General features: G+C 36.2%; 1 protein-coding gene across 1 annotated transcript in view; it reads left to right on the forward strand.

The window, feature by feature from the left end:
- The window catches only part of nrg3b (neuregulin 3b), a 304,145-nt gene that overhangs the window by 243,816 nt on the left and 35,080 nt on the right, over positions 1-25,249 (forward strand). Inside the window, exons 4-6 of the mRNA XM_038280578.1 lie at positions 5,543-5,569; positions 11,949-12,051; positions 20,053-20,179. Of these exons, the coding sequence (XP_038136506.1) occupies positions 5,543-5,569; positions 11,949-12,051; positions 20,053-20,179 (257 nt within the window). The remainder of the gene's footprint in view (positions 1-5,542; positions 5,570-11,948; positions 12,052-20,052; positions 20,180-25,249) is intronic.

The raw sequence follows: 25,249 nt of genomic DNA on the forward strand, positions 1-25,249 counted from the left end.
AGAGAGAGCTATGATTCATCACTCTAGGGAAGTCACCTCCACTGCTTTAGAGTCTATAAGCAGGATGCTATGCACCTCTAAATCCAACGTTTGCTTTACTACAGCAGCTCAGGCAATGAAACCCACCCCTGGACCTTTCTGTCCACTGTACTTAAACTAATCTAAAGGTCAAATGAACTTTTGAGGTAGCTATCAACTCTGCAGCATCTTTATCTGCTTATCCCACTCTGGGATTTTATGGCCTTGCAGTTTGTGGCTGTGTTGCTGTTGTTTCAAATCGCATCCACTTATATCATGATATTGAAGTACACATTGATATAAAAGGACAGTTCTTGAACTAAACTTACTGCACAGGTAGCATTCTGGTACTTATTTAGCTCCTTAAAGTAATATCTTCTTCCAAAGATATTTGTAGAAACAGAATCATGCCTATTTGCTGGGGTTTACAGACCTCTGAAAGCAGGGATGTCAGACAGTGGTATATAATTGTCAGCTATAACCTATTTACCGTACTTGTTATTTCACAAGGCTAAAACCTTTCAGAATGTCAGGTTTTCATTTCATTCAGACAAAGCTCTTTGCTGCAATATACAGTTTTGTCAAAGTAAAATAATGTCTATATTATTTGTTCAATGCTACTCTATACAAAACAAATTAGAAACAAATGCTTGTTTTGAATAAGATGGATGCATTGATGGATGGACAAACAGATGCTTGCAAGCTTTGACAAAACTCCAGGAGATAAATAGAAAAGGTTTTAGACAGCGACAAGTCCTGTTTGGATCCATTTTGATGGAGACTAATCTAAAATTTACATGGATTAACAAGGGTTTGGAGAATAATCCGGCTTTCCAAAACAAAATCATACAATAATGTACACATAGATGCACACTCTAACAATAAATACAAACTGGAAGGGTTCCAGTGAAATTCAGTTTAAAGGGGTTGATTTCTCTGCTTTTACGTAGGGCAAGGTTTTGTTCATTTTATTCAGTGAAATGGCTGCTTTAGACACAAATCATACTGTTGGGTGGGAAAATAGTTTTATCTTCTTACATCCGTTTTAGCTTTTAGCTTTTTGTTTTCTAAATCAATATGTGCATCTTACAGACACAAATCTCCCCCTGCCCCTTATCCTTTGTCTTAGTATTGACTAGAAAAATACTCAAAAGAGCAGTCTGGCGGGGGCTTTGCACGTATCGCCACTCAGGCATTCTCACATCTTTACAGAAGGATGAAAAACATTTACTGTCATGCTCATCACAGAAGTATAGGGACAAAAGGAGAAAGAGACCTCATGCCTGGATCTCCAGCTATAGAGCTTTGAACTCAGCTAAAGTAATGTTGAAGTAAAGTGCCATGGTCAAACTTGTTGGTGCAGAAGGAGGAAGTGATGGATTCTTTAATTGGAGCCATTGCAGGGTACGAAGACAGCAATTTATTTTGTGCTTGGTAAAAAACTTGAACACATTTCTTTTCTAACTGTGAGACAATTTAGGATTTGCCACTTGAGAGGTGACGCCTTGGAGACTGTAGGAAGAAATTCAGGGAGTTTTAAGTTTTAGACAGTATACTTAAAAACATGAAAACAGTAATTTGAAACATTTCTCCCATTTTGATGTTAAACCTGAAGTACAAATCCCTAAAGGCTATTGTGTTTAGAATCACAAACACACAAGAACACACATTAGCTTATATTCATTCTTCACTCACAAGACCTCCAGCTTACCACTACCGAATCTGGCAAAAAGTGCCTGACATGATACACATGCAATGTTGTGCATGAACTGGATACATTAATATTTTTTGTGACCGTTGAACTGAACGGATAAGCTTTGAAGTAATGAACATGAAAGAGGGCAACATTCACTCTGAGAATAATGAGCGATACACATAGATCACGTTTGCGTTCAATTGATAAGCATACTTTTCATTGGATAGCATCAGGTTTTATGGCACTCACTACTGCAAACATCACGACATTCATGTTGCAGACAGTAGATGATATGTCTGCAGTTTTGGGGAGCACATGGTAGAGTTTTATGACCTAACAAAGGAACAGCAAAAAACTCACCTTTATGTGCAAACTCTGCCCACTGGGACTTAACAAAAAAGTCCGTACATCAGCCTCATCTGCTTATAATTTAAAGCAACATATCGAGTGAAAGCATCCAAGCTATCTTGGGAAATATCTGCTACTGCATGAAGAACGTAAGAAATAATTTTTGATACAGATCTTTTTAGCAGAACCTGAATGTTCCTGTATGTTTCTGAAGTTCTGTGTAATTTGGTTAAATAAAGGCTTCACTGCACATACAGTATATCTTGACTGCATTTAGTATTTTCCATTTCCTGTTCTGGATGCTTTTTCTTGATTTACTTAAATTGCCTGTTTTCTTTTGCTGTTGTTATGTAGGATCTGCAGCCTATAAGGACCAAAGCCTCTTACCACAAAAACAGATTTTTCCCATCTTAAGCTAGCCTCATTAACAAGGCCCAAGTCCTTCACTGACACTTTCCCCCGGCAAATAATACAAAGATATCCTTATGTGTGAATACTACTTCATTTTGCTTCATATTGTTGTTATTGTACATTCTTAATATCTAGCATGTTTTTCTTTCCCTGTGGGAATTTGGACTTTCTCTATTCTCTTGATGTTTCTATATAACTTCCATTTGTTTTCTCCATGTTATATATTTACACATTTATTCCTGTCAATGGTATGTTTGTCTGTGTGTAGTAACTCATCACAGAGCAAAAGCTTTGCATGTTTAAAACAGTACTTGACAATAATATCTTTTTTTTTTCCAAATCTGATTCTCTAAAAACATGCAGTCATGTCTTGGGTATGCAGTAATATCTTGATTTTCTTCTTAAAGAAAAAATCTTTACTTTTAAGGTTTTATTTCCCATAGTTATTTTAGTATAATTAGGACCTACAGTAAGCTGACATTTTGATGAATGCAGCTGAAATAATTAGACAACTCTTAAAGTTAATAAGGAAAATTGTTAATAGCTTCATTAAGACTGATCTTTCTTTTTTCTATTTATCTACTCCTATAGATTTCCTTCTTTACTAATCAGTTCATTTAAGACAATTCTTACTGTTTTAATGTGCCTCTTGAGGTTCAGGTGTGAGTCCATCACTACATCCAGATTGTTATCTGAAATTTTTTTTTTCCAGTTGTATTAACTGAAGCTGTGTGCCTAATGTTATACAATCTTAATTTGGTCCAAGAAAAATGTCTTCAGTTTTGTTTTGATTCATGAAATCTGGATCATGACTGAAAGAAAGAGATCCTGGATACAAGAGGCTGAAATGAGTTTTCTTTGCAACATGTTTCGGCACTCCCTTAGACATAGGGGAAAAGCTCAGTCATCCATGATAGGCTCAGAGTAGATCCACTTTTCCTCCAAATCAGAAGGATTCAGAAGAGGTTGCTTGGACATCTTTTCCGAATGTCCTCTGGAAGCCTACCTTGGGAGGTTTTCTAGGCATATCACACCATAAGCGGGCACATGGGACTACCAAGCATTAATTGGTCTCTCAGCTGACCTTGGAGCGCCTCAGGATTCCCTCAGTAAAGATGGAAGAGGTGTCTGGAGAGAGGGAAATCTGGGAGTCTCTGCTAAGACTACTACTCCTGCAACCAGGATAAGTGGAAGCTGACAAGCACCAGTAGGAGTACTCTTATTTAGTAGTTTGGTGGATTAGCCCAACTACCTATGCTAAAGCTCTTGTTCTCAATATAGCCTTTTATTTTTTAAATAAAAATCCAAATGTCTTTTGGATCTGTAATTTTTTTAACATATAAGGTGTGTAGTTTCAACTCATCAAAAAGAAATATATGATATAAAAGATTTTCCACAGTAACTAAGTGATGGTTTCTGGAAGGACATCTATGCCTTGGGTCAATTAATTCTGATAACTATGTTTTTGTCACTCTGATAACCATGTCTCAGATATGAGTATCCAATTTTAAAAGAGATATTTAAAAATCCCACTACAATACTATGTCACATCCATTTTTGTCTTATGCATAGATTTCACCGCTCTGACAGATTTTTCTGTTTGATTTGCTGCCTCTTTTTACATACCCAACACATAATCTGCCAGGGCTTGGCAAGCCTCGCTCTACTTAAAACTCTGACCACCTCTGTCGGAAAAACCAATTACTAGTGAGGGCTTCATTTTAATTTAAATAAGATTACATTACAGTGACATGAAAAGGGGGAACTGTCAGGATGGGAAGAACATGAGGGCTCACTTTTATCTGTTTCCCCAGCACTGGGATTGTGGGACAGGACTTAGCTGCATAAAGAAAGACTGTGTGTGTCTGAGAGAGCGAGACAGAGGGAATAGGGATAAAGGGTGTTTGTGGAACTGTATCTGTTGCAGAAAAAGAATAGTAGGCAATACTATTACATGCCGTGCTGATTCACATGTATGTAATCGTAATTTGGTTTGATCCATCTAGAAGCAGTCAACTTGTGAAGAGAAAAAACAATTACTGCAATACCTCAGGCTCAAATCAATATAAAGGCCTGTGGAAAGAGACATCACTGGCATAAAGCCATATTATATGTCAGTTTTAACTTTTATTTTCCCAATCCCTTGCCTAATCTTCTTTTCCCCTTATCTCTCTTGGTTTCTGTCTTCATTTGAGGCTACTGCAAGCCGGTCATTTGAAAGCATCATGTTAAAGTGTTCCAGGCATCTTGGGGCTTTAATGCTTTTTCCAAAGTGCAAAATATAAGCCATTTGGGAGAAAGTAGTCAAAACATCATATAGTGGGCTTACAACACATGCATATGCCTATAAGACAAATTCTGGGTTGCAAGGTATATACTAAAAAAAAAAAAAAAAAAAAAATTCTTAAGTAAAAAGTAACATTTTATTCTTTGTCCCTTCATTTTGACACATTAAAGTTTTCCACTGTGTGTAGGGTGTGACAGTTGATTTTGTGGTGTATTATGAGAGTAAATTGGGGCAGTTAAAAAAAGATTTGGGCAGGCTCTGGTTTTGCAGAAGATACAAATGTAAATTTTTATTCTGTTAATATTTAGGTTTTGGTATTATTGACTGTTGTAATGTCTGCTTTTGATCTGTTAAATGAAATGCAGTATCAAAATGGTTGCAAAACATAATAACACTTTGGCTGCAAAACTAAAATTTAACAAACGTTCAGGTTAAAGTGGACTTTGCTGGACTTCCTTATTGTATTGTCTTCAAGCTGCTCTCCAAGGCAGAAAGATTATAGAAATGCAGTAATGACAAGAAACCTAAGATGTCAATGGATTTAAATGGCCATTTATACCCTGTCTACCAACCTTAGTGGAGGTGCATCAGACCATGGCCAACAGGTTATAGCTAAACACACAACTGCTCTGAAGGTTCTTGAAATAATGTGCAGGGAGGGAAAAGTTTAAATAAATGCAGTTATTTTCACTTGTAGTAATGATATTTTCTTATCTTTCATTTCTCACTCTCTCTCCACATTTTTATGCATCCTGTTAACGATCTGACCTCTGGTGGAGCAGCGGACGAACTTGGGATCGAGTTCATGGGTGAGCCATTTTTTCTCTTTCTACTGACTTCTGCAGCCCACTCAGCCTTTCATTGGCTTCATATCTGCAAAATACCTCATACAAAACACAAAGTTTGGCACAACAAGGCTGCTCACCTTGGATAAATTAATATGGGCCAGTTGCCATGGCAACACTGTGGCGGCAAATTAGGTGTATTCTGTCTACATGAAGAAGAGAGTTGTTAGGGCAAGAATGATTTAATGAGTGTAGAGCTAAGACAAACGGCCACGTTCCATGTTTACTCATCTTCCGTATGTTTGAAGTTTAATTTAATCTGCAATTTGAAAAGATAACAGTGGACTTACTATCAGCGTATATAATGCAAAATGCTTTTTACTAAAAATTGACAAAAAATATCTAATGCAGAAAAATTTAATCAAAGAAGATGCATATAAAGATGTATATTAAGATGTATATAAACTATAAACAGTTATATTAATACTATTATAGTTAGACCATCAAAATCATGTCATAAGAATCTCTTTCCTTTAAAGGAAAATTCCGGTTTTTAACACTTTTAGCCCATTTTCTGTAGTGTCCAGGATGAAATCGAATGATCGACACCAAAATTTTGACAATTGGTCCTGTCTCTGCTATTTGGCTCATGCAGAATCCCCCCCTGGCTGCTTCAGAATGGCTTCCATAGTGCATGTCCGATAATGTCCTGAAAACAACCTTAAACGTTCTGTTTTTATAATATGCTACTCACCGGGTCGTCAGCGCTGTTCAATGACGTTCCAAAAAAAGTTTCGTAAAGAAAAAACGTTCCTGTAGTGTTTTATTTAGCATTTTGGAACGTCATTGAACAGCGCTGACGACCCGGTGAGTGGCATATTTTAAAAAAAGAACGTTTAAGGTTGTTTTCAGGACATTATCGGACATGCACTATGGAAGCCATTCTGAAGCAGCCAGGGGGGGATTCTGCATGAGCCAAATAGCAGAGACAGGACCAATCGTCAAAATTTTGGTGTCGATCATTCGATTTCATCCTGGACACTACAGAAAATGGGCTAAAAGTGTTAAAAACCGGAATTTTCCTTTAATAGTGACACATTAGGATTTTTTTAAATTTTCCTGTCAGTACACCTTTTTTCTTTCATCTTGATATAAAAAAACCTAAGCTATAAAGATTTACATTGGTATTGCCAATGTAAATCTACAGCAAGCTGTCATGTCAATGCTTGCTCCAGAAAATTGATAGAATCAGAAGGTGCTCAAGAAGAAAAGCCAGTTCTCTGCACAACATTCTTCAGCTCAGTGATTTTAAATACAAAGACTAAAGAAGTTCTAAATGCTGCTGCAGGTTGTTAGATTTGTTATAGGAAATACAATAGAGACAGATCAATGCTTGAGCTCCGGGAAAGCATGGCTTTACCAGGAAATCTTTGGAAACTTGTGATGGAAGTTTTATGTGTTAAGGCAACACATAAAGTCATGATAAAGTAGAGCCATATGGAGCACTCTAAATATGATTTTCATGTTTTTTTCCCCTTTTTTTAGTCTAGTGTTCTCTTTGATAAAACGTGGTCTGGAATCCACACTATAACTCTAAAATCATAAAACTGTACGTAACACCTAAAATATGGAGTACACCAAAAAATATTTATGAAACTGTTAACAAGCACAAATCCAAGCAATGTTTCCCTGTAAATCAGAACTATAACTTATCTCCTGTTCGGGTCTCTTCATGCCCACATTCAACCATTCATCATCAACCATATCATTGTGTATATTGTAAATTAACTACCGGTACTTAAATAGTTTTATTTAATGGTTATAATGTTATATATGTTATACAGTTATGTATAAGTTAAAATTACATGTCTGAGAAGGAGATTGATGCAATCTAGCTTCAATTCCCCCAAGTCACCATCTGTGTCACGAATTTCCCATCTCTAGAATTTGTGTACCCAAACAGATGGGACAGAGTTAAAATGAGGGATTGCACACTTTCACGACAGTTTTTTTTTTCTAGATTACAACCGTCGGTGTACCCAAGTTTCCAGGGCCCAATTAGTGCAAAAGCAAGTTTTATATATGACACTCAAGCTCTTCACTTTTGCATGTGTCACTAGTTTACTCTGTTGTTTTTCAGGCAGAATATCCCATTTTGTCATGGATACTTTAACACAGTCTTCATTATGTAGTTTCATCAAAGCCAAATGTAGTGTGGTTGTATCATATTACGGGCCATAAGGGACTGTCTTATCCTTGTGTCAGTATAACATCGTTTAGCCTGTATTGCTAGAGTTGTTCACTTTCCTCCGTTTTCTAACATACTCTTGCATCTCATTTCAAGAGTGCCTCGTAGGCATCCAGCATGAAAGGCCTGTAATGGCTTTATGTACAGACTGCATAGTGGGTTTTTCCTTACAGCCATTTAGCAGGCCTCTGCAGACAGCTGTTTTTTATGTTCCGATTTGAGAAAAGCCTATTTCATCCATCAAAAAAATGAAGCAGAGGTTGGTCTCAGGTGCTGCTCAACATGAGCAATGATGATTCAGCAGCAGGAAAAGACATTCCCTGTGTCTCACATGTGCAGCCGTTGAGAGGTCATTCTCCTGATGGCAAAGGCCCAAAGGGTTTACAGGCTGGCAGATATGCAAATTGGATATTTAAGCCCTGGCATCTCCCACTGTTTGTTTTTTCAAATAAGACATTTAAAGCCATGCAAGTCAAGCATGTGATGATATTTCAAGCGATAAAGGGTGTCATAGCAACTCTGTTGTGATGGGGTAAAAAAAAAAAAAAATAACCATGATTGTGGCCTTCTGTATTCATAACGCAAAGCAAATTATTCATGTGCACATTTCAGCGACATTTCAAATTGCTTTAAAAGGTCTAAACAGAAAATAAAAAATGTAAATTTAAATTGTAGTGAAATAATGAAGTTATGGGAATCTAAACTACAAACTGATATGTATGTTAGAGGGTATAAACAAACGGAAGCAACTATAACCAAACTGATTTTATTTTACCTCAATTTAAAAGAGTAATAGATATTTCCCGCAAAGCATAATGTTTGTAAGTACATTAAAAACATAGGAAAGTAGATATCAGTCATATAGCATTAAGCATTTGACTATACTAAGTCCCCTTACTAAATGTATGGTAATACAAACGGTGTCATGTGAATCATCAAAAACCCGATGGAAACTGTTATACAGGTATTCAATCTCCATTATCCCTTTTAATACAAACATTCTGTACTTACTTTACTTATTTCGCACATTAAAGAATGTCCAAAATCTTTTCCACAACTTCTCGAGAAGTGTGAATGCATTGCATTTCCTTTAATGAAAGTAAAAGGCTGATCTGAGAATATTCTGCAGCTGGTTAGGAACCTACTTCCCCATTCTTTTAAATAGAATTTAATGCTCCAAGATCTTAATTCTTGACCTTAAATGATAGATTTCATGCAAACTTACCTCCAAAATCTGTCTAACAGCTCTATGCTGGTAAAGATTCTTAGTCACCCAAGTCATAGCATTCCAAAAAAAGTTAATGGGAAGGAATCAAACCACCTGTCTTCTTTGTCCAGAATGTGAACATTCTGGTCATCAAACAAATGTCCTTAGTCAAACACAAATGGACTCCCCCTCCGGACAAGACTCGGCTGTCCATCTACACCTTAAGGACAGAGGATTTTTTTAAATTTGTAATTTCCTTACAAGTATGGCATCTTGTAGAAGAAAATAGGTTTTGCATGGGTAGGAAATGTATTGTCAGGAAGTGCTGTTAAAAGACAGAAATAATCAAGCAAATGCATGTCTCTTTTATTTTTGTGCTATTTACCCTTTGTATACTTCTAAAGATGTCCACAAGTGCGTAACACAACTCTTTGGGGATAATAATAAAAAGCTATGTCTGTGTATAAGAAAAAAGGCAAGAAATAAAGATAATTATTTGCAGCCCAGTGAGAGCAGCTGCTGTCCAGTTAAACGTAACAATCTGAGATGAATACTGAGACAATTTACCGGTAATAAGCAACCACTGGGTTGTTGAGAAAGCAACTCCATAGTAAAGGTCATTCCAAGCTCAGTTTTCCACCAATTAAGTATTTATGGTAGAGTGGCCAGACAGGGCCCATAACTCACCTAAAGGTACATGACAATCACCTGGGATTTTAATGAAAGGAATGTAAATTAGTTTTAGCCCTGAAACTAACCTGATGAAATACAACTTGTACTGTATGGCCAGAATTCTCAGTGGTGTGTCAGGAAGAATGCAGACTTTCAGCACTAGCTCATTAATACCAACCCAAAAGGCAAACAGAATGATAGCAACATCCTGCAGTGAAACAGATTTTATGGTCTCAGAAAACAGGGAGAGCATGAACAGGAAAAGATAGATGTGAGAGATATAAAGAAATCAGACCAGAAATCCTTCACAAAGTGCTTGGTTCATGTACTGGAAGAGTTGCTTCAGTATACAGGTATGTGCTTTCAATAAGTCTGTAAAAATCAAGCCACACGATTTCAGCAAGGCTTACAGAATGCTCCTAACTAAAGATCTGAAAGAAATAGATGTTTTAATTTATGCACTTTCTGTGATTTCTTTTAGTAAAACTCTTCAGTGTAAATTTTATTATTTTGTTACTGAACTAGATGTATCCAAATTACTTCACATCCTAAAAAAATAAAGACAAAATACCATCTGGTAGCCACCAACAGACAACATTTTGCATTTCTAGTTCCCAAAAGTCAAGTGTACAACATCCTAACTTTGAAACTATGAATCAAATACCAGCACTGTGTTTATGATATAGCTTTGAGTAAATAAAAATCTAACTTGCCATCGATATTTTGGAGATATCAAAGAATTTGATCAAAAAGTTCCTTTGCAAGTCATAGATACCCTATACAGATATACAATATTTCTAAAAATAAAAAAGTGTTACACAAATGTTGTGTTGATGGTCCCAATATTGATGTTTCTTAATCTCATGGTACAGTTTGTAGTTGCTCAATCTGTACTAATGAAGATTTGCTTCCCTCAGTTGACTTTGTCAGTTTACTCTGTCCTTGACAGTAACAGACTGCACTAAAAAAGTAATAATATGCATAACGACAAAACACATACCGTAATTCATAGACATGATAGAAATCAATATTCATTTCTCCATGTTTGTACTGATAATTTACTTATAGATGTGATATTGGATGTTGCAAAAAAAAAAAAAAAATGGATATAACGGGTTCACTGACACAGCTCCAATCTGGTACAAAGGAACATTGTTTTATGGAGGAGGAAAGATCAAGGCTTGATGCAGTGTTTCCCAGCAAGCGCCTGGATGTGCTTCTCTGATTTATACTCAGCGTTGTGTTGCAAAAGTTTAGAATTTCAAACTCCAGAGCACCTTTGGTTCGATGGACATCTGACATTACAGGATATCAAGTCAATGTTGTATTTGCCTATGAATATGTTGTATTTCCCCATTTTGCGATCTGAGAGGTAATGAGCCAATCAATCACTCTAAAGAAACCCCAAACAACAGGATTATCTCACTTTATAATGGTTCAGAAATTCTCCCAATATTAGGGGCTTTCGAAAGAGGAAAGACTAGACAAAAATTAGCATGGTAATGAATGAGCCTTTATCTGCAGTTGCTAGTTTGTCAAAATCACACACAAGGTTTTATATTGTCTATTATCATTTCCACTAAAAGCACTTAAGTGCTGATGATTATACATTACGGACAAATCCGATAATTCCACTTTTTCTTTGGTGATGCTGGTAGTTTTATGAAACATCACCTTTAAATTTATGCATGGTTGTAATTTTCTATCTTTAGACAGTACAGTGATAAGTCATTTTAATAAAACCAGTGCATGCACAAGTTTCAGCCTTGTATTATGTGCTGTGGTAAGCAGTTTGACTATACAGTCTGAGGGACATTGGCTGGGATCAACTGCCACTTGTCCCAGCTGTATCTGACCTTAGGACACTGCTACTGATGTGTAGAGGTCTGACAGGGGGCTCTGAGAGCATTCATTTGCTACTACTTCCCTGTCGCCATCAGTCTTTGAAAGCTTGAAGACAAACACAGGCGATGTACACACATGCATTTACCATCACTGAGGATTTCACTCATGCAGGCAATTCATTTCTGAACAAAATGATTATTACACCTCAGTTATTACGTCACTGAGCTCGGTCTTGGTCTGTCATATCTTCATCACAGGTTTGAACTTTGAATTTAACTGACAGCAACATTAGTCGGTTTATGCTTGTTCAGAAAGTTGGTGAATATCTGTGTTCGGTGTAATAATTTAGAATGCATTAAATTTTTGTTATGGTCTACTTTGGATCACAGCGGATGCTCATTGTCCTAAATGTCATTCTCTATTCTCTGCAGAGAGTGGTGACACCTACCAGAGGCAGGTGCTGTCCATCTTCAGCATTGCCTCGGGGATCTGTCTTCTTGGAGTGGCATGCATGGCCCTCTACCGTCGCAACAAGTGAGTGATTCAAGCCAGAACCACATTAACAGAGTAAGCCTCGAGCCGTGCGGAAAGAGGCACTTTATTCTCATCGCACAGAGCCTGAAGTCTGAGTCAGCAGGGGATTTTTTTTTTCTTTTTAAGTTAAGCATCACAAATTGTGTGGGATCCATTTGGGACAGATACTCATGTAAGATTTATACGTAAAGTGGTTTTAGCAAGCAGGTGTCTCAGAAATACTTTGCCTGAAACCAAATTCAGGTATACTGTAGAAGACATGCAGTAGCTATAAACACAGAAACATGACGAGAGTGTGATTTTGTAGTGCATTTGTATTCATATCCCTTGATTTTTTATTTTATCATGTTATGTCTTTAGGTTCGAATGTCTTTTTTTCAAATCTAATGAGGCAAACCAAAACTATGGATAAATTGTTTTTAACATTTTTTAACAAATACAACCTGAATTATTAGCATAAATAAGTAATAACACAAAGTTATAATATAATGGTGTAGGAAGTTGAATTTTTTACGTTTTAGAATAACCTGCTTAAGATTTAATCTTAAATCTAATCTCAACTATTTTGCAAAAACACTCTCATTAAAACCCCAGCTTTTAGATATGCTAGTAGAACCATATCTAAAACAATCAAAGCTGCTATTGCATGAAATAAGATCTGTGTTCTAGATTATTTAGAAAAATAGATTTCTAGATTATTTGGAAAAAAATGCTTCAACTCACAATGACACACTGTTTTGTTTTGTTTAATCATATCAAATCCAAGCATAAAAGTTAGTGCTTATAACAACATGTATAAGCATGTTTAAGTAATGGGAAGATGTTTTTTTATATGCTGTATGCAGGATTAGTATTGGAGGCTACCCTCAAGCATACACACACCTCAACAAACCTTAATTACTATTTGCAGCCAATAGAGAAGCAAATTAATTACATAAATAAGATAAACCTCAGAGAAAAAAGAAAAGTCCTAACAGAGGCTTTGTTGATTGAATTGGTCTTGATAAACTGAAGTGCTTTCCTCTCTTTTCTGTTTTTTCCTTCAGCACAGCAGTGCTCTAAGTAACAAGGTGCCCTATCGGTCAGTGTGACTAACCACTCACCAGGAGGTTCAGTGCACTGCAAATTATCCAAACTCACATATGTTGCTAAAGTAGTTCCCTTAGACTCAGATTTAGCTATAGTGTAGATCTAGAACAAATGGATTTTATTGTTAGTGCTGAAGTTCCTTCTGATCCTCAGTAGGTGCAAAATCTAATTTGTTACACCATGTCACAAAAGAGATCAACCATGAGAAACCTATTTATCTTGATATAATGTGGGAGCTATCGGTACTACAGCAACTAAAATATTTACCATATGCAGTTCTGGTTAGTGGTTCTAATACAGTTATCAGCATTAATATAATGTCTGATCTCTACCCTATCAGAAAACTTAGACTTATGCTTAGAGAGATGCTGGGAGGCAGCTAGAAAATTGAATTTAAGTAATCTAAAACTAATTATGTTGTTTGTTTGGGAACATTGTCATGTTTTACTCCTACTGTAACCATCTGAATTAAACCAGACCGACCAGACAACAGAGGCTCAAACTAATTATCATCTGGAACCTGGAGCACCAATGTAGATGTATTGAATGTAGTAACATAACACTCGACCTAAAGGATAGCAACCAATGCAAAATTAGCTGCTTAATAGGTAAGAGCTTTAACCTCTTAATATCCACCTCATTTTGGGAAATTCTTGTCTATTTTGCACATCCAAATGGAAAAGCAAAGAACTTAGAAACTGTAAGCCCAAATTACATGTGTGATACATTATTTGAAAGCTAAGTTTCTGAACATATTACATGAAAATTGGGTGAGTAAAACACCCAAACTGCATCAGTTCAAACAAGACTCAAAATAGTTTTTTAATTCTCGAAAATAATAGGTCTTTTTTGAACATCAATTATAAAAACATGCTTGCTTGTTGTGGCTGCTTTGTAATGGTACAGTTTGGCATGCTGCTATATCTGTGTCAATTGTGCTTTGCTGCTTGCTTTGGGATTAAAATGAACTAGGTGTCATGATTTTAACTATGATCAGACCCAAAAGCAGTAAACCAATACAGAGAGACCAGGGAAAAAGTTTAACAGGTTAATTTAGGAGATTGTGAAGAATCCAGTGTTGCTCTGAACACTGCTCAACCGGAACTGAACGGTGAGGGGAAGACACTGCGGTTAGTTCAGGCTCAGAGGGAAATTTGATTCTCGAACTTGAAAAGGAGAAATAGATTGCTGACTCATGATTCCAGAAAAGTGGTTGCCTCTATTGACTCCAGTCGGTATGGGGGTGTTCCAGTGTTTGTCACTTTCGATGGAGGGCGGACAGGGTTTACCCAGAATGCGGTTCTTTGTAAGTGAACGGAGAAACTGACTGCCTCTTAGATTTCCTGCGGTACTTGAACGGGTCGTTGTGGAGATGAATCCCTTGCTCAGTCTGAAGCTCAAACGATCTCTTGGAGGCAAGAAGATCCAAAACCTCCAGTTTGGATCCTCAGCTCAGTTTGAAGCTCAGATGATCCTTCCAGGGAGAGAAGGTCCGAAAAATCCAGTTTGCAGGATGACTTCCTGCCGAGAGGCAAAGACAAAATAACAAAGTTAAGACTCAGGTTGACAAAAACTCAGTTTGATTTAGCAAAACCCAGCTTGGCTAGAGTACCCCAAACTGGCAAACACTCTGACGTCAAGGTAGTGGCAGTCAGCAGCTTAAGAACCCTCTGTTAACGAGATAACTCTCAGCAGGTGTGTGAGGAGGCGGATCAGAACCAGGCACCTCCTGGTGGAGGAAGGGAGACAAACACAGAAACACAAAACACACAGACAGGAGTCCTGACACTAGGTGGTTGAATTGTGGAGAATCTAAGCTTTCCAGCAATGTCTTACATGTCTATATTGGTAAACATTTTACCAGTGTAATATTCATGCATTCTGAGTTATTTGTAAATGCTTTAAAACAGTGGGTTTTGAGAGGTTAAATTAAGCTACCTTCATGACTGAGCCAAATGCCCTTTGGATAAATTATTCACTTTCAAATGAGCCACTTGCCACCTAATATGCAGTAGGAAATGTTACTTTCTAGCAAAAGCAAACCCCTGTTATTTATCTACAGTATAATACTACTGAACAGTTCTGGAGAAAGTGAAACGTCTTTTTGGAAGGGTACTGAGGAGACTGAGGTTGAGAAGGCAGTTGCTGCAGCTGTAGGGTAAAGCAGAGCTGTTGGAATGCATCTTGGTGCATGTGCTGTCTCAGATAATTGACAAAAGTAATATAATTTGTAATTGTAATGATTCCAAACATATTGTGATGTGTAATTATGTCTAAAAAGAATATTAGTTTGCTTAAAAGAGGGGGATCACTGACAGATTTGCCTGGGTCAGACTAGCTGCTTCTGTCATTGTTCTTGTTTAATTTCCTTACCCACATGTAAGATCGACGACACGAGTCAGAATACACGTCTAACAGACTCTTTTAAAGGTACAATATAATTTCACATTTGAAAAGAAATTATATGAACAAACACAGCCCCGGAGCCTGTTTTTGCTATCTGTGGAGGAAGAATTCCTCTAATATGAGACAGACAGGTTGTACCAGCAACTTCCTCTTTTAGCCCTTTTCTGGTCAAGCAGTCTTGACTCTCCACGCCCCCAACCTTCTGAACGTTGCACCCCCAACGATGACAACAAGGGAGAGTTTGGAAAGATTGTGGCTACAAGCAGTGCTAAATAAAGGCTAGTGCTAAATAAATAAGATAAAGGCCTGAGCTCATTGGTGGGAAGGATCGCTTTTTAGACAGAGCATTTTAGCACACATTAGCAAAGAGATGGAGCAAGGTAGTGAGATAGGTGAAAGGGGTTGTTTTTTTTTTTTATTTGTGGACCTCTTAAACAGGCTTCAAACACATGGCTGTTACAAAATGTTTATAATGTTAATTTTGCATGATATGAGACCTTTGAAACTGAAAATTTGTATGGAAGGAAATGAGACAGCAATGGGTCTCAGAGAGATGATTGCCTTATGCAGGTTGATTAGATGAATTTCTTCTTAATTTTTTCTATTTACCCAGGGCAAGTGGGTGGAAAGTAGATACCTCATTGTAATGCTACTACTGCTATGTTTAATAGTTCTCACAGTGTTTTGGTCTGAAAGCTCTGTTCTGTACTTCTATTCTTTGTTTTACAAGAGTGTGTCCAGTGCAGACAGTGGTTTCAGGGTTTGGGATCATAAGGAAGGCTGAGTGGTAAGAGACAGTGAGCCGGCAGGTAGAGTTGAAGGGTTTAGACACATTATAAAAGTTTAGCAAGTCAGAGATTCTGGAAGCTTTAAAACATTGAGCTTTTTCAGTTAGGAAGCAGTTTTTGGACTCAAACCTTGGAAGCATAAGAAACAATAGTTCACAATTAAAAATTAAATCCATATCAGAAAATCATGTTATATTGACTTAATTTTGCACAGAGAAGGGGTGCAATATCCCGCAATGATTGCACTAGAAGACTGTTGATGCCTTCTGTATTCCTGGCAATCTATAATTATATTGAACCCTGTAAAATCAACAGTAAATTTAAATGTTTACACCAATATATATTATTTTATTGACTCCTCATTGCTAGAAATACTATCTACATTGCATGCCAACTTCTACAATAAACATTTTTGATTACACAAATGTTCATGATGATGTCAATTACAGACTGAAAGCATGTCATATTTTAGCTGTATACCAAAAATCACCAGCAGATTTATTTGTAGGTCAGTTTCATTTAACAGGAAGCCATGGATAATTCATACAGATTGATTAACTAGGCTGAGCACTTGCTGAATATGCTTTAATTTAAATGGACAACAATAAATACATATTTTATTAGTCCCCAGTTACATGCTCCATTTTCATTTGTTTTAGTTGGGGTGATCAGTTCCCTATCATAGGTATTTGCATAAATCCTTTCAGATCTGTGTCAGTAAAGTTTATTATGTGCAAATGCTTCATTCAGCTATATTAGATATGTAAAGAAAAGACAGAAATTGACTGTTATAAAAGTTTTGTAATTATTGTTATATTCAGTCAATTTTGTTTATGTAATTCCCGTTTTCTTTTAGAAATTTATTTTAATTATAAAGTCAGATTATTTCCATATATTTCAGTGTGATTATATAGTCAGATTTAGATAATATACAAAGACTACTGTGTATATAATTACAAACTACTAGTGAAAACATAAGTCTTATAAAATATAGTCATATTAGGTAGATTTTTTACAGTAATCAGTCATTAGTTTTTCTTATGTAAATGAAGAGGCTTATCTGTTTCAATAAATTGGTTGATTTTTAAGCATTTCCATATCCCTAATAAGCATGAGACAACAATGGAAAAAACGGTTCACTTCTAGCATTAGAGAACCTCAATTAAAATCAGGCTAATAACTTGGAAAGGAAGAGGATAAAGTAATAGCAGCAACATAACTGTAGGTTATTTGCTTACTCCAGGACATCAATAGGAATATTTGTAGAAACACTGGGATAGGTTAACTTTCTACAAGGAAAAAAAAAACACACAAAAGGTTTGCAGGAGAAATTTGTCAAAAGTGTAGGACACGGGAAAAAAAGAACACTGATAAATTCAGAAGCACCAGCCTAGTGGTTATTTTCTATGGGGAAAAAAATAGGGCACAATAGTTGATGACAGCTGTAGCTCCATTGATGGCTTTGTACAGGAAACAAACCAGCTAAGCACCAGTGCACTGGGACATGAATCTAGCAGAGAAGAACATAGAGTTCTCAGAAATAATGGCAATGATATTTCTGTCAATTGTTTAGTCATAGGAGAAGACAAGGTTTAATTCAGAACTAGGACAGGTATATTTCTTAAGTAGGGAAAACTAGAGCATGAAAGCTAAAATATTCTATCACAAAATCCCATTTCAGTTAATGTTTGAATTTGCTACACAAATAGCCACATATCAAAATATGTAAAAAGTAAATTGGAAGTTAAAATTGAAATTAAACACATTAAAACAAAGCAAGTAAGACAAGTGGAGGCCATTGAAGGATGATACAAGTGAATCAGGTGAGACACGAACAGCTGGAGTTTAAATAAGACAAAAGTGAGCCCTTAAATTGCTCCAATTATGAAAATGAGTGGGGTTTTAGATTGCTCTCCAAGTTAATAGTGGTTGTAGATTCATTCTAACTAACACTCTATTTTCTAGGCTCTGTGAAAACAGATGGCACCTGTAATGAAATCCAATCAGTTGAGCACATTTGATAAAACGACATGGTGAAATAAGAGACTAAAACACAGGAGTCTATCTTGCAATACAGTAAGAAAGGAACACAGAGTCTTAGTCTCTAGAGTATGTCACTGACAACTATTGTTAGTGACAAAGTAATTCATAGCATGCAGTTTTGCAGATACATCAATTAAATCCTACCCAACATTGTTAAAGAGGATTAACTTAGTATTTTTTATTATTATATATTTTTTAAGTCAAGTCAAATGAGAATTTATTTATAGCCCATTTCATATGACAATCATTGGCCTAATGGCCTGGAAAAAAACTGAAAATAAGACAATCAATGCATATACTAAAACCATAATAGGAACATTTTAAAACCAGAGCACATACGACATATAGAAAATGCAATAGTATCAAAATATCACTTTATTTTCTCTTCAAGCATCCCTCTGTAAAGACAGGCTCTGCTACTCTCAGCTTTTGTTTGGTTTCTTCAATCTTTTACCAGAATAACATTATGCAACCATATAATGGATATTTCACAGTACAATGCTTAGATTATTATTATTTTCTTGTGCAAGGCATGTGTCTTAAAACTGTCCCCTTTTTTCTAACACTGTACCGTCAAACTCTGCAGCAAAACTCTGGAAGGAAAGGCGTTTTTTTTTTGAGTGACAAACCTCACTCGTGCTCGTTTTTGTTGCTTTGACCTTTAACAGGGCTTGCAGACATGCAGACTTGAACTAATGTTGTCATATCTTGTAGTTGCTTAAGTCTTGAATTGTCAGAAGACTTTTTAATCATCTGGTGGCATGATTGCATGATCTCATTGTATTATGTTCAAATGATATACCACTGCAGGCACCTTCTGTCTATGCCTTTTACCCTTTTTAGCCCTTGTCAGTTTGGGGCATTGAATTACATGCAGGGATCCAGATGGATAAATTGATATCCAGGCATAAAATTCCAGTGAAAGGTTTACATGTTTACAGGAAAATGGCTGCCAAATGGCTTTAAATGATGTGCTTGAACCCTTTTTATTAGGGGAAAAAATATTCCAGAACAAACCATATTGCAAAAAAACAAGCAGAAAACCACCAGAAAACTTAACTATGCAGCATGATTTGGAGTATACTACAAAATAATTATGACAAATCTAATTGTGATACAAAAACAAAACAAAAAAACATATTTTCAATGAAACAAAAACAGAACTCCAGTTTTTCTGAATTCCAAATTCTGCAAAAAAAGATTACCTACAAAAAATTTTATCATACCATTATAAAACACTTTTCGAAGTTATGGCAAATACCTCAACAAAGTTTGCCCAGCTAGTTGTTAGGTTTAGTTCTGAACTACTTTTACACATAATTTGAAATTTGAAACCTGCATATAGTATTAACTTGGTTTATGTTTAAAATTAAAATTGCATTGAAGGTCTAAAACATTTAAATGTGACAGAAAAGTAATTACAGAGGAAGTCTCTATAATCTACATATCAGAATTCTTGTACGGTATATGGCATAGATATAGTATGAATACCATTTTAGGCATACTGAGTGTATTTTGATTTTGACCATCCAGTTTTTTTCCCCATCCATCTTCTGCCACTGATTTGTCAGGTTCACACTGGTGTCTATTTCCAGGTCACCAGTCCATTGCAGTGTTTTAACCATTATCTAATAGTCATACTTTTTTTCTAAGTTGAGTGTATTGTCCTCTACAGAAGACATCGGGAAAAACTCCAGGCTCACTTCTCTGACAGCCGCAGCTTGAGAGAGTGTAGTGTCAATGCCTCTGGTCTCATGTCCAAGTCCACTCCCAGGATTCAATACAGTCTTCATCTGCAAAAGGTAAGTCTTCTGGTCGACACTGATCTAATTTTTAAGCCTGCCTTAATCATCATCACTGCAATTTCAACTTTGTTTAGGCAGGATTAATACAGAAGAAAAAGTTCAGAATACTTGACAGTATGATCTATGATATATGTCCTAATAGCCTCTCTGCTGACTGAAGTCTTTTGTTCAGACTGAGGGGGAGCTACTGCATCATACTTTGAAATAAATGTGCAATGTATTTTACAAGAAAGATCAGCCTGTCATATTCGCAGGGACACCCAGGGGAAATGAAAACTTGAAATTAGATATCTAAAATGTTTCATGTACTTCTAGACAACTTTAAGATATGTGACACCAATTATAAATTATAAATTCCAATCACACAGAGTTGATTGGAATTTATATTTGCTGTTGGTCTGGAGAATCCCTGAATTTATAAGAATAAAGAGGGTCTTCCCAGCAAAAGTGTAGAAGACAAAAAGTTTCTTAAAGCAAACAAATCACATCTCGCAAGACATAAAGCTTAATTGAGACTTTTGGGTACAAAACAAGTGACCAAACAAATGGAAAAAAAAGTGAAAAAAAACTGAAATTCTGTGATATGATTTTCATTTTATCACAAAATGCGAAAATAAAAAAAAACCAACATAACCATACAGTGTTCTAAATGGCAGCTTTGTGAAATTTCAGACGGTAAAGTTTGTGGTTAAACTTTGCCTGATACGAACATAAAATATATCTTCACGGTTAATAGCTTCTGTCTTTTTTTTAAACACCATTGCTTTGACACAAAACACTTTCTGTACATATATGTACTGTGGCTGTTGTTTTGGATGACTGAGGAATAGCAGAGAAAAAAACTGATAAAAGGTAAGATCAGGGGCCTTGAGCAAAAAATGAGTGTAAATAACTCAAATGGCCCAGTTAGGCTTGTTCATGGATTTGCCATGGCCTGTCACAAATGCAGTCTAACCAGCAATAAGACTTGAGAGACAGTAACAAATTCCTACTTTCATAAAATGAGAAAACAAAATGTAGTATATGGGGCTAGCAATAGAGAACAAATGGCCTATAAACTAGATAGAGAACTGACCTCCAAAGCACCAGGGGGCTGCACAAGATAAAGCTTCATGGAAGAGGTAAGTGCACTCTATTGCACATTTGCAATGGTCTAATCAAAAGAAAATTGTCCCTACAAGTACAATCATATGATGTAATGCAGCTGCAGTTTGCTGCCTACTCATCGTCTTTTTTATTTGTACTTCTGACATTTTTCAGAACTAAGATGCTTTTTTCTTATTTGCTACTTTTAAAATTGGCTGTATTATTTTCAACTATATAGATGCTATATTCCCAACATCTGCCTTCAGATTATGTAGTAGTGGAAATGATCTGTCTTTTGTCTCTCATGCATTGCACAGGCAGTAGAGCATGGTTCAGTGATGGCACACGATGACATTGTCAAAAACATGACTAGCAAAGGCAAGGTAGTCAATGAAAACTACTGGTTGTAGCAAGAGGTGCAACACATGGTGTACATGCTTAATATGTGTTTGCCATCAACCTACATGATACAACATTCTGCAAAATCTCCTTTTAAGACACACAGTAACTTTCTATCTCATACAATGCGTGAGCATAAATATTAAGGGCAAAACTGATTAATTCAGACAGACCCAAGCACAATATGTGTTTATAAAAAGCCAAGCACAGAGCCATGAAGTAAACTGAATGCATGTCTTACCATAAGATGAGTTTCAGCCTCCTTTCTGAACTTTCTATTTACTTTCTGCTCCAGTTTTTATTTCAGTAGTAGCTGTGCAAACCTTTTATTTTTCGTGTACCTTCAGCAACATGCAACATTTCACTGAGATACTTTTACAGGTTTCACAAGATACTTTTACATGTTTGGCAAAACAATTTTGCAATGTTTGATAAAATTATCAGGGGACGTTGGTGTTCAGGAAATTATAACAGGTCATTTTGGAGAATTATTATCATGCAAATTACAGACATGTCCGATTCACAGGAAATTAACATAACAGATTATCTCAAACAGACAGAGACAGCAGTTATTACAAATTGAATATGGTGTTTTGTAAAACTCCCATCAGAATAGGGCTAAAGTTAGTCATTACCTTTTCATCATGTTGGTGAACTACATAATCGTTCCAGACCAAGCAACCACGAGAATGCAAACCCTGCCAAGAAATAAGATACCGTTGTGACCATAATGATTGGCTTTAATGTAGCTGATGTGTACAAAAAACAGTGCATTGTGGTGTGAAATCATATTCACGGGTTCTGTAACCTGCCCTTGACGACTCATGAAGCTCTGGTCTGACAAAGCAGTTAGTGATAGCCTGATGCTGTCAATCTGAACAAGCCCACTGTTTTCTCCAACTTGTAAAAGGGTTTTGTCTAACTTGTAAAACTGTCTGAGGTAAATGTAATATTATGTACTTTCTGCAATATGCAGAACATATTCTCATGACCAAACTGCCCAAATCCTGGCTTTTTACAGTCACTTTCAGACTGTCTGCATTAGATTGGAGCAAAGTCAACAACAAAATGCAAGTGACAGTCCATTGTTGCTCCGTGCTCATCCAAAATGAATTAATACTGCAAGTCAATGACTTAGTGCAGTCTGTTGGGTTTTTCTTAGATGGATAACCTTTCAACCAATCTGTCTGTATTCATTTATTGAATTGACTCTCTAAAGTGGATTGAGATGACATGTTAATTTCCACTATAAAAATAAATGTAATTTCGTTGAGTAAATAATAATTATGATAATTGTTCCAGAAGGGACTTTGTCCATAATAAATATATCTTAATATATATATAATATTTTTTCCTCTCCACATAAATAAATGTTCTAAAGTTCAGAAGTGTATCCTTACATTTTTTTCGGGGGCAGATTCTACTTCTGCAATGAAAGATGTATACATATATATTTAAGTAAATTTAGAAGTATTTTTCAACCCCCTTTGCATCGTGATTAATGTGGCAAGCACTGTATTTGTTGCAAGAAATTCCTCATCTGTAGTCAGCTCCAGCCTGTTTCGTGGCTCCTTAATAATTTAACAGTATCTTGTGTCAACCTCTAGAAAGTAAAACCCCTTCAGCTAGCTCCACCCACAGAATTGCAGCTGTCGGAATTTGAAAGCTCTTTCTCCATGTCATAGAAAAAAAAAGAGTTAATGTTATGTCTCAAATATAAAAGCACTTGTAGGTGAGTAATTTTTTATTTAGCAATTTCCCTTTGCTTTTAAACTTTAATACTGTATATTGCACTAACACATAATGTCAATGCTGGGAATATGAGATGGTTTTGATAGGATTGTATAAGGCACAGCAGAGAGAAAATATCTGTATCAGGACATAAAATACGGTCACAGCTGGATGAGGAAAAGAAAGTCAGGAGAAGGGCAAACTCAAAAATAAAACACAATAATAACGCAACAACTCAGAAACAAAAAAGCTATTTCTGAACAGTGTGAAGGAAGCTTAAGGAGGGATATGAAAGATTACCAGCTATAAGTACCCAGGAGGGGGCACAAGCTGAACAGAAAAAGAAAAGATTAGGAAGAGAAAGACATTTTTTCCATAGATTTGACACATAGACCCCCAGACCACTGCTTCTCACCTCCCACTCCCACAGCTTGAAACCATCCAGGGAGAGAACATACTCTGTGGGTGGTGCAGTCCAACCAGTTCCCTATTTTTCTTTTAAGTTTGCACAGACAAAATGAAACAAATCAGCAAGAAAGAACATAGCAGCATTCTCTTTGAAGAGACTCGGACCCATCTGCTGCATAACTCAGCCATAGAGCACAATGGATGGTTCCTGTTTTTTTCTATGTGCATTTTAAGCAGTTACTGTAGCTGAGGGATGAGACCAGCAAGACAGAAACAAAGCATTGGCTTTGCTTAAGGCAGGTGCAGACAAAAAAATAAATAAAACAAAAGTCAATTTGGTCATTGTCCTCCATGAAAAAACAATGCAATGCTTTATATTTCTTTTATAACCCCAGAAATGTGTCACCACACAAGCTAAAGTGTTTTGACATCTATTTTTCCCTCAAAGTTTGTTGTGTAATAATTTAAAACCTTTCAGTGTAGTTCAGTACCTTAACATGGCTTTGAAATAATAATTACGGGGCAAGTGCTCTAAGTCTCGGACAAGACAGAGGTTACAAAACCCAGGATACTTTCCAAAAATAGATAGCAGGTCACTGGCTTTTCCTTTACACAAGAGTCATTTCTTCCATGCACACTTAATTCCTGAACATCATGGATTTATATGAATGAAAGAACCATGTGGAATTATGTTAAATTTGACAAAAGCTCAGTGATTTTCTTCCTGCTTTGATTACTTTAATCAGCAGCTTAGAGTGAGACTTGTTCTGCACTGTGATGAAAGACTACTAATATTTTCAACTCAAAAAATCTTTGAAAATGCTTTATATAATCAAGTTTTACCAGAACGCAAAATCTTTTACTGATGCTACATTTTCTTCTCTCACCAAAATAATCAGGCGTGTAAATTTTCAGTTATAATTATCACAATCATGATTATAGCCCAGGCTATTTAAAATGAAAATATGGAAAGCTTTTCTTAGCCATGAGCAATACAAAACAAGAATATTTCTCTCAATACTTTTTCGAACTGGTCTGCACTTCAAAATTAATTTGTTCCGAACGACAGTTTTAAAGTCTATTTTTTTAAATAAAAATCTGCTCTTCATCCTCTTTTTTTTTCTTATCAAGCTTTGTAGGGAAAGGCTAAAAAAACTGCTCTAATTTTTTCAATATTATTTTGTTTCATTTCTAAGGACACTGCACAAATTGAGAAGACAGTCTAGTTATCCATAATAAAATAGGAGCAAAGTTTAGTAATCCAGGGACACAAAATGCAACATAAACGCTTCGTATCTCTGTTGCAGTCTGACAGCCTTATGCTCATCAAAATGCTTAAACACCAAAATGTTGACGCTGGGTCAAATGCTGCCCAAGCTGCATAGAGGCTTTGACGCTCTGGATGCTTTGTGCTCAGGTTGCTTATCTTCTCTGTTCTGTAGC

Source organism: Cyprinodon tularosa, unplaced genomic scaffold (assembly GCF_016077235.1).
Source record: "Cyprinodon tularosa strain WSP-4 unplaced genomic scaffold, ASM1607723v1 ctg161, whole genome shotgun sequence".
Classification (NCBI taxonomy): Eukaryota; Metazoa; Chordata; class Actinopteri; order Cyprinodontiformes; family Cyprinodontidae; genus Cyprinodon; species Cyprinodon tularosa.